General features: G+C 30.4%; 2 protein-coding genes across 3 annotated transcripts; one reads left to right on the forward strand and one right to left on the reverse strand.

The window, feature by feature from the left end:
• Positions 1 to 2,362: 2,362 nt before the first annotated feature.
• On the forward strand, positions 2,363 to 5,296 carry LOC111276044 (Nuclear transport factor 2 (NTF2) family protein). The gene is made up of 5 exons (XM_022861769.2): positions 2,363 to 2,808; positions 4,207 to 4,321; positions 4,403 to 4,484; positions 4,652 to 4,703; positions 4,972 to 5,296. The coding sequence occupies exons 1-5, from the start codon at positions 2,437 to 2,439 to the stop codon at positions 5,032 to 5,034; spliced, it is 684 nt and encodes a 227-aa protein (XP_022717504.2). The 5' UTR covers positions 2,363 to 2,436; the 3' UTR covers positions 5,035 to 5,296.
• On the reverse strand, positions 4,486 to 10,053 carry LOC111276043 (Tetratricopeptide repeat (TPR)-like superfamily protein). 2 transcript variants are annotated; one of them, XR_016333741.1, is made up of 3 exons: positions 9,801 to 10,053; positions 5,534 to 8,801; positions 4,486 to 4,742 (listed from the first exon to the last, which is right to left on the reverse strand). XR_016333741.1 is itself a non-coding variant. In XM_089754619.1 (2 exons), the coding sequence occupies exon 2, from the start codon at positions 8,615 to 8,617 to the stop codon at positions 6,398 to 6,400; it is 2,220 nt and encodes a 739-aa protein (XP_089610745.1). In that variant the 5' UTR covers positions 8,618 to 8,801; positions 9,801 to 10,053; the 3' UTR covers positions 5,365 to 6,397. The 2 variants fall into 2 exon arrangements, 1 of the variants encoding a protein (XP_089610745.1); XM_089754619.1 differs by lacking the exon at positions 4,486 to 4,742 and having other exon boundaries at positions 5,365 to 8,801.
• Between the last annotated feature and the right edge of the window lie 228 nt (positions 10,054 to 10,281).

Here is a 10,281-nt window from a genome sequence, read left to right on the forward strand (position 1 = left end):
TTGTTCTTAGAATTTCACCTTAGATTACAAAAACTGATCATCAGCTTTGATAGAAATTAATTAAGTTGATTTTTCAAAGTTTACATTTGATATATATCAATGTATATTTATTCATAATAGCCTCATAAAAAATATTTTTATTTTTTTATTTTTCTTTTATAGCTATATTTGATATATATTTATTGTAATTTTAATTATTATTTTTTTATTTTTTATAACTCAAAATCTTTTTTATATTAGAGGACATTTGGTTCGGAAAAAATTAAATTACCTTTGGTAATTTCATTCTCCTTACAAGATTATTAGTCTTCTCATTTCATTGAATTCTGAACTGTTTCATTAATGCATAACAATTGGATAAGAGAGAGGAGGAGCTGAAGAGAAATATTTGAGTAACTTCTGGAGTAATTCCGATACCGGTTAGAGGCGGCGTAGATGAAGGCAGCAGTCGAAATCTGGAAAAGAATGGTGGTGGCCACTTTGATTTTTTTTTTTCCTTTGTAAAAAATCCCAATGTTTTTTCTTTTTTCACAATTAATTAAAAATTCTATTGCTAAAAATTTTGAATTTTGTTGAAAAATTATCATTAATTTATTTTTTAATTTATTTTTAATATTTCATGTCAGTTTATTTTTCTTTGTCTTTTTATATTTAATTTCAAAATATACCAAGATATATTAAAATATAATAATGATATTCAGTTTTATAAAATTATACATATATGCATTTTTTCAATTTAATTCTTTAGTTATCAAATTTTTATGTCTATATATGAAATTTGTGTAATTATTATGCGAATTTAACTTTTTCCTCTCATTTTCATTATTTAAAATTGAAAAGTTTTTATTCCAATCTAGTCAAAGATGTTTGTTCGGTCCTTCTTCCCTTTCAATGCTAGAATTTTAGTTACCGATCTAATAATTTAAAATATAATATAATAATATAATATAAAAATAATATAAAAATTATTAAAATAATATAATTTAAAATTTTATTCAAAAATTATATATAAATTTAATAAAATAAAAATATATTTTTTATATTTTTATATTAATACGAATTATAATATATTATTTTTATATAAAATATTATATAAATATATAAATTATCAATATTTTATACAATATTAATATATAAATTATCATATTTAATTGTGTCCTTGTAATACTAACCACAAGCTCCTAAAGTTCGGGAAAACGAAATAGAAACATATCTATGGTCCATATGGTTTAGAACTTTGTTTTGTTTCCTTAAAATTTTCCCCTTAATTTTATATTTTTTATTGAATAAACATCAATAGTTGATTTTAGGACCAGTAGATATTTTTACTTTTTATTTTTTTGTTATTTATCTTTACTTTTAATTTTTGTTTTTTTTTTCTTTTTTCATTCTATTAATTTTTACTAAATGTATACACAACCTTACTTCTCAAACAATATTTTCTGTTGTATTTTTGCATGACCATAAATACTTTTAATTTAATTTTTCAATTATTATAATTATAAAGATTTTATTTAAACAATAAATAATAATAATAATAATAATAATAATAATCTTTTTTCCTAAATAATTATCACTTGAATGTTATAATGAATAATAATTAACTAGAAATTATTTAGCTCAAACATTATGAAGACTCGAAACTTTAAATGTTAGAACTAGGTTAGGCTCATTTTTCCAAATCTTATTTTTTTGTCCAAATTTATTTAACATATTTGTTAGCATATCATCTCAAATATCAAGCTAACCTTTGAAATCGAGCAGGTATAGCAACATTTAAATAGATCTACTTAGAAAATGGATAATCCAATTACTGGACAAGTTTAGAAACAATTACTATTGACCATTAAAATTTATATACATATTTTGAACTTCTCAAATATTAAAAATCATATTCTAACACTTTGATCTGAAAAAAAAAGAAGCAAATATAAATCTTTGAATTAAATATGATATACTTATGACTAAAGTCAAATGTTTCAATACATATTTTACGGTTAGTTATATTGAGATTAAGATTAATTTGATACTAAACTATGGATAAATATGAAGTTATCTATTGTAATTTAATTCATTAAAATTTGTCATTATACTTTTAATCTTATTAATTTTTACATAACAATAAAATTGATGAAAATTTACCACTTGCATTAACATAATATTTCATGAAATATTTTATCTTTTATCTTTTAATGTTGAATTTTTAATATTAGAAATTGAGTTCAAATCTTAACAAATTTAAATAAAAATAAAAATTTAATAATAAAATTTAATATATTGAACTAATAATAATAATAATAATAATAATAATAATAATAATAATAATAATTTTTGTCCTAACTCGTCTCCAAAAAAAAAAAAAAAAATCCTAATTGCTTAACTATCAAAGAGAGCTACATTACTGCCCATGTATAGGGCATAGAGAAAGTACCAACCATGATGCTCTCCGCCATATCACCTCTCCCTTCTTCAACCTCTCCTCTGCCTAACTTCACCAAAGCTTCCCCTTACTTACCAACGCTAACTGCAACTGCCCATAATTTTTTCTCCTCGAGGAGGAGCAGGAAAGGAAGAAGGACCCACCGCACCTTGATGGAGGTCTCTTCCTCCTCCTACTCCTCCTCATCATCAGAAAATCAGACGGCTCTCATAGTTCCATCACACTCACAGGATGACGATGGAGCGGAGGTTGTTAGGAGGTTCTACGCAGGAATCAACTGCCGTGATCTGGCATCGGTGGAGCTCTTAATAGCGGAGAAATGCGTGTACGAGGACCTTATCTTTCCTCGTCCATTCGTTGGTCGCAAGGTAGCTTAGCCAAATGCTACATTTTCCCTTCCCTCTATGCACATGCAAGTCACGTGAGTTTCTTTTTATTTTAAATCTATTTGGATAAATTAATTCTGGTAATTAATTGCCTTTTGTTTATTAAACGAGATAAATCTTATCTGAATAAAATATTTTAAAAATTAATATGTTCGTGTTTTTACATGTTATTATTTGCCTTTTATCTTTTAAAAATAAAATAAAATTTATTTAGATACAATATTACAAGATAAATTATTTGATAATAGTGAATTTTTTTAACTACACAAACGACTTTAAGATATTAATACATATTTTATTTTTTAAAATTATTTTTTTATTTTTTTAGATATAGACTAAAAAAATGTATTTATTTTAATTTCGTTTGTAAAATTAAAAAATTTTTCTATCAATTTAATTGATAATTTCTCAAACTATAATTAAAAAAATTTCTAATTAAAAGTAGTAGAGACGTAATTTTTATAACAAAATGCATGATTTATATTTTTTATGAAAAATAATTATTATTTTAAAATTGATAGTCATTTGCACGAGAATATTTGACGCAATGATAAGTATGTAGAAACTTTTTGTATAAAATATTGCATTGTAATCCTTTTCAAAAAAAAAAAAAAAAACAACAAAATATAGTTAAACTCTATTCATTGAAATTAAAAATTTAATGCTCTATTTACAAATCACATTTGGCGTATTATAAGCCTATGATAACTAAAATACTAGCCATGGAAATTTTTGAGTCTTTAATTTATACTTCTCTGTTATAGTCATTACATGCATGATTGAATTGTTGAAGAATTAATTTAAAATATATATATATATATGCTGTTTGTACGCAGTAGTTTTTCTATTACTTATTTAGAAATAAATGTGTGAAGACAACTATTCAATATTTTAGTTTTGCTGCCGCAATAATTTGTGCTTGACATTAGAAAAAAAAATTAAAATTAGATGAATATATATTCCATGCCATTTTAAACAGAAGTCCTAATAATTTACAAAGAAAATGTTTGCTAGCTTCCTAATAAAAATAGTTTGTACAAAACTTTAGTTGATTAGCTGATTTTAAATAAAGATTATTATAAATTGACGAGGAAATTTGAAATTTAAAATTAACTTAAGATTTAATTTAATTAATTCATATAACTTTACTTGAGAGATAGTATGTTTAAATTTTAAAACCCATAATTCTTCTCCCTATTTTTAAACTATGACCTCTTTTATATCAAAAAGAAATTAAAACTTGAAAAAGCGTGTTTAATTGATCATCTTGTATCCATTTAACTATAAATAACCCTTTAAATATAATATATGGAATTGCTCTCAGTTCTTTAAGTTTCATTTTCAAGTGAACGGATTGAAGAAAATTCAATCATGGTGCAGGCAATCTTAGAGTTCTTCAAAAGTTTCATTGATTCGATAAGCATGGATCTCCAATTTGCTATTGATGATATTTCTGCTGAGGATTCATCTGCTGTTGGAGTTACTTGGCATTTAGGTAAACATACGCCTTTTTTAAATTTTATTTTTCCTTTCCCTGAACTTTTTATTTTCCTTAAATTTTATTACCATCTAACAGAATGGAAAGGAAAAGCTTTTCCTTTTAGCAAAGGTTGCAGCTTTTATCGGCTAGAAATGTTGGAAGGCAAAAGGCAAATAATGTAAGTGATAACTGATGTCTTTCATGTTGATACCTGATATATTACTCATTGTGTCTTTAAACATTTTCTCTCAACCCAACAACCATGTTTCTCCATATTCTTATTTTCATTCTTGATCGAGTTTCAATCCAAAGAAAAATCGAGACTAATTATTTTCTTGTGAACAGTTATGGAAGAGATGTTGTTGAACCTGCAATCAAACCTGGGGAGGCAGCTTTGGTATGAAAATCACCCTTCATTCTTCTAACATTCTTAAACCTGTGGATAAATCCCAAATTAAGAAAACCAAACATCAGAACACTAACTCGTAAATAACTTTAACAGAAAAACTCTATGTACAAGTAATTTTCCCAACAGAGATAATATTTATAATAAGGAATCATATTAGTATTTTTAGTAACTAGATCATTGTTATTAGTAACTAGATTGTCGTTATCCTTCTTATGGCAAGGAATGGGAATAATGGTTGGTTTGTTCGAGTTTACAGGGTGCGATCAGGGCTGTAACATGGCTGTTGCAACAATTTCCTCAGTTGGCAGATCGGTTATGAAGGAAGCTATGCCGGAGTATGAACATACAATTGATAGGCTCAATTGTAATAGCAGGAACCCAATATCTTGCATCAAAATCCATGTAGAAACAAATAACTAAGAGGAAGGGGACTCTAGCAAATGATTCCCACCACCTTAATCAAAAAGTCTCAAAAGGTTCTTGTATTTGTATATAGAAAATTTACCCCCCCAAAACCTTTCTGTCTTAAACTTATTTCAGGTTTTCGATTTTGGATCGAGTTATTTTATGATTTTATGCAATTCAATGGTCTAAACATCTAACTCTGTCATCCAAAATTGTCATCCCAAATTAATGTGAGAGAACTAATTTCATAAATCACCTAAGATAAGGAGGCCCAAAAGTATTCAAGAAAAAAAAAAGCCAGAAATCTCAAGGAATTATATTCTTTCATCCAGTTAGCAAAACAATTAAACTGCAAAGTTGTTTAGGAAAAAGAAAAAAAAGTGCAAAAAACAAATGTGGCTGAAGGAAGACACCTGGGATCGCCAGATGCAGTAGACATGATAAGCAACTTTAAGCCACATTGCTTCCAGATCTTGCTCTGCAAAAACTGAATAGAGCTCTCATCCTTCATTCTAAGGATTTCAAGCTTTTGGACGTCCCTTTGTAAATCCAGCAAATGAACAAATAGAAGTCAATTCCTAACAAACTCACTTACAATCCTATAGTACATGCTCACAGCAGCAACAGGCTGCTGTAGAGACACCTCAACGGCTTCACTGCTCGGTGCATCCTTTCCAGCTGAATCTCAAGAATAACACAAAAGAATTACCTTGTAAACCTTCTAAGCACCCTCAGAAGATCACCTTCGCTTTTCCAAGCTGGTAATTTCTAAACTCTGCTGTGAACCATATGTCATTGGACTGGTGGTGTTGTTGGATTCATGTTTTCCCTATCAAATGATGCGGTCTTCAATTTATACGGAGAAAGGGAACTAAGATATCTAGCCGTTTCCTTCCTAAATACTTGAAACATTGCCACTATTCAAAATAGAGGAATAATAAAAAGCCCAAACGCCTAAGTTTGCAGCATGTATTTTGTTTCTAGTGAGCGAGATGGGATGTCCAAAGACATTTATGTTTCAAAAGGTACATTGCAAATAATTGTCATCGACTCAACATGTTAACTTATAGCAGTTGAAGTATGGCAATAGCTTACACAAAACCTTTGATTGCTGAAAAATAGTTGAAGACTAAGAATAATCAGCTTATATCTGCACCAAATTTGAGTAACCAAAACTGAGAACAGATGGAAATTTGTTACAATAGTTCCATCATGCTCCAAGTAAACAAAATTTTGAGAACCACACAGATTTGTACTCTGGTAGCAAATACCTATTTTCATTCAATTTCTTCAAGAACTTCACTATCCAAACCAAACTTGTCCCAAGTAACATAACCACCATCCCTCATGAGCTCAGTCAGTCCATCCAATACTTCGTAAATCTCCTGTGTATAAGGATTTGATGTGTCCCCCACAACAAATGGAGAAAATACAGATCCCACATCAACCCAAGCACAACCAGGAGACTTCTTTACACCCAAATCTCTCATGAAAGTCCTGACTTTCGCTAACTTGCTCCAACAACCAGCAGCAGCATACATGTTAGCGATCAACACATAGTAACCTGAATTTTCAGGTCTGAGTTCCAGCAGTTTCTCAGCTGCCCATTCCCCTATATCTGTATTTCCATGGATCCTACAGGCTCCCAAGAGAGTGGCCCACATGGCCGCACTTGGCTTGTATGGCATTCTTGTGATGATTTCCTTCGCTTTATTCAACAAACCAGCCCGTCCATAGAGGTCGATCATGCAAGAGAAATGCTCAAAACCAGGAATTATACCATAGAAACTTTGCATCTTTTCAAACCACATTTGGCCTTCAATTACTAGGCCACAATGACTGCAAGCAGATAGAACAGCCACCATCGTTACATTATCTGGTTTGATCTGAAGGTTAATCATCTCTTTGAATAGCTTTATAGCAGCTTGTCCCTCTCCCTGCATTCCATATCCGGCAATTAGAGAAGTATAGGTCACTTCATCCCTCTTTCTCATCAAATCAAATATGCGCTTAGCCACGAGAACTTTTCCTGACCTTGCATACAAAGCTACAAGAGCATTCCACAATAATAAACAGTCCTCAAAAACTTTGCGTCGGGTAATGTAGCAGTGGAATTCTTTTCCATGTTGCAGATTTGCCACTCTAGTACAAAGAGGCAAGATACTGGCAATTGTAACATAATTGGGTTCAACCCCAGAATGTAACATCTCCCGAAATAGGAACGATGCTTCTTCAGATTGATCCATATGGGTGTAACCAGAAAGCATTGAGTTCCAAGTAATTATAGTCTTTGCTTCTACTGACTTAAACAAAATATAGGCATGCCTTAGGTCTTTGCATCTAGAATACATTGTAATCATTGCATTTCTAACATTCTCAATCGCATCACAACAACTCCGAATTGCAGAACCATGAATCTCTTTCCCCAATTTCAAAGCCCCAATATGTGAACAGGCCCCCAACCCTATGATCATTGCCACCGGATCCAAATGAATGCCACTACTTCTCATCTGAGAAAGCAACTCCAGTGAACCCTTAAAATTCCCTGTTCGCAAGCACCCTCCCGCAATAGTATTCCACGTTATAAAATTCAGTTCAATACCTTCAGCCCGCATGCAATGAAAGAGCTCAAATGCTTCTCCCCACATGCTCTTGGAGGCATAACAACTGATAATTGTATTCCAAGAGACATCATCCCTCTCCACCATTTTGTTAAATAAGTCACGAGCAACATCCACTTGTCCAAATTTTCCATACATGGAAATCAAAGCATTATGCACATACAAGTTCCAGTCATGACAACTACCATTAATTGAGTTATGAACCATCCTCCCAAAATCAATATCCAATTTCTCACCACAAGCTTTCAAAACAGATGGGTAGGTGAAACTATCTGGTCTAATCCCCTTATTCACCATCTTTCTATAGGCAGATAGAGCCTCCTCGAAAAACTCATTCTTAACAAAGGAAGATATAAGCAAATTCCATGGTAATGGGTGCAAAAAATTACAATTCTCTGTGACAACTTGGGCATCATCCAAAAGATTAAATGTTGAGTAAAATGTGATAAGCTTCGGAACCAGAAGAGGATGTTGCTCCAAACCCAAGGAGATAATTAGGGCATGAAGCTGTTTACCTGGTGGAAGCGATTTATGGTTGGTACAGGATACAAGAAGAGAAGAGATGGGCTGTAAGATAACATCATAAGAAGTAGTGGAAGAGACATGGAGCTGAATTAAAGAAAATGATTTGAATGCTTTCAGTAGATGTCCTTCGGTTAGAAATTCCTTGAGAGACGTAAGAAAGTTTTCTAACATGAATTCATAATCGGTTGTAAATGTTTTCAACTCATGCCTTTGGTAATCATATGATACAAATGGTTGATTGGATTGAATATCTATAGGTTTGGCACTTTGTTTCCACTTTTTAGGAATAAATTTCTGGATTCGGGATATAGAGAGCTCTTGTAACAATAAACGAGATGATGAAGATGGCATACACTACATAAGTATGTATCATGTGTCTTACAAGAATAAATGAGAACTGGCTGCATCACTTTACCAGCATCAACCCCACATAAATTGGAAAACATGTCAGTAGACAACAACTTTGGCACCTGAAGAATTTAAATTGAGACCACACACATTCGGATAAGATCTTCTGCAAAATTTAAAGTTTCACCTGAAAATGAGAAGATAAAATATAAGTGATAAAAAGCCTTAATCGTTCGCAAACTCAAGCTCAATGATCATATTTAGACTAAATCAGACTGGTTAAAAAAAAAAAAAAAAACTAATGGTACAACAAGCTCAATTTACCAAACTAAAAGCCAATAATCTTTTTAATGATGTTATTATACAACATCCAAAAGCATGGTATAAGATAAGTTGCCAAAGGTGCAAGGCATAGTCTGATATAGTATTTTAACCATTACACAAAAGCATTTTGTTATCATGAGGATAATCGTTTTTGAAAAATTAACTACTTTTCAAATGATAGTCACACAATAACAGGATGCTATAGCCAACATTAATCGTAACCTTGCTATTATTTAAGTAATAAAATGCCTCAAAATCTTAGAAGGAACCTTTTTAAGAAATTACAGGTTACTATACATATAACCACAATATCAAACATCAAAAGCACTAGATCAACAATAGCATACAAATAACAGTAAACTAACAATGTCAATAGAATAACAGTAATCTAACAATGTCAATAGCATACAATTAACAGTAAACTAACAATGTCAAAATACTGTGTCATTAAGACATTAAAGTAGGAAAAGAACATGATTAAATTTAGGATTAAGGTAGCCCATTTTTAACACCAGAAATCATGTTAAACACACACCAAAAAAAAAAACCAATTACAACATATTATTAGCAACTAAAACATTGAACAAACGCTCAAGCTTATACTTACTATTAAACAAAAATATCTTAAACATTATCAAGAAGGCTAGGGCTCAAAAGAAGCCAAAAAAGAGAGAAAATGAATGCAAACAAAAAATAAGGTAAACCCAACAAGGGGCGAACTTCAAATATTAAAAAAAGCACGTAAAATGAATACAATTTGTTATTTTGACATTTCATCAAACACCATGAATGCTACTGTTAAATTAAAAAGAAACAAGTAGAAACATTGAGAGAGTGAAACCAGTGTTGATTTTTACATTACCCGAGGATTGGAGAAGTGAGAGACGGGGTTTGATTGGGTAACATGATAGACATCAAATGGCTTCAACAGCAACAAAAGCTTTCTTCTTGCCTGAACCTGAAGCGGCCGACGCCTGAGTGAAGGAAAAACTTGAAATATTGTTAAAGAGGATGTACGGAAATGTTCAGGTTGCTTTGTATAACGAAAAGAAAAGTGAAAAAACTAATATTAGCCCAAAAACAAGCTATGGGCTTGAACAAGATCCAACAAGCTGAGAAAAAAAAAATTGTTTTGGATCAAGCTCTCATTATTATTATTATTATTATTATTATTTTACTGAGTTTTGGATTAATTAGTATATTATTAAAGTTTGATATTTGAAATTTATGAATTTGAGAGAGTTTATATTGTAATATTCTTTTTAATAGATAAATAATAAGGTAAAAAAGTTTAAAGGTAACTTCAAAAAAAAAAAATTTTCAAAAAGAAAATTTTTAAAAAT

The sequence above is a fragment of the Durio zibethinus genome, chromosome 25 (genome assembly GCF_047325235.1).
Source record: "Durio zibethinus cultivar Kanyao isolate XHJ-2024 chromosome 25, ASM4732523v1, whole genome shotgun sequence".
In the NCBI taxonomy this organism is placed as follows: Eukaryota; Viridiplantae; Streptophyta; class Magnoliopsida; order Malvales; family Malvaceae; genus Durio; species Durio zibethinus.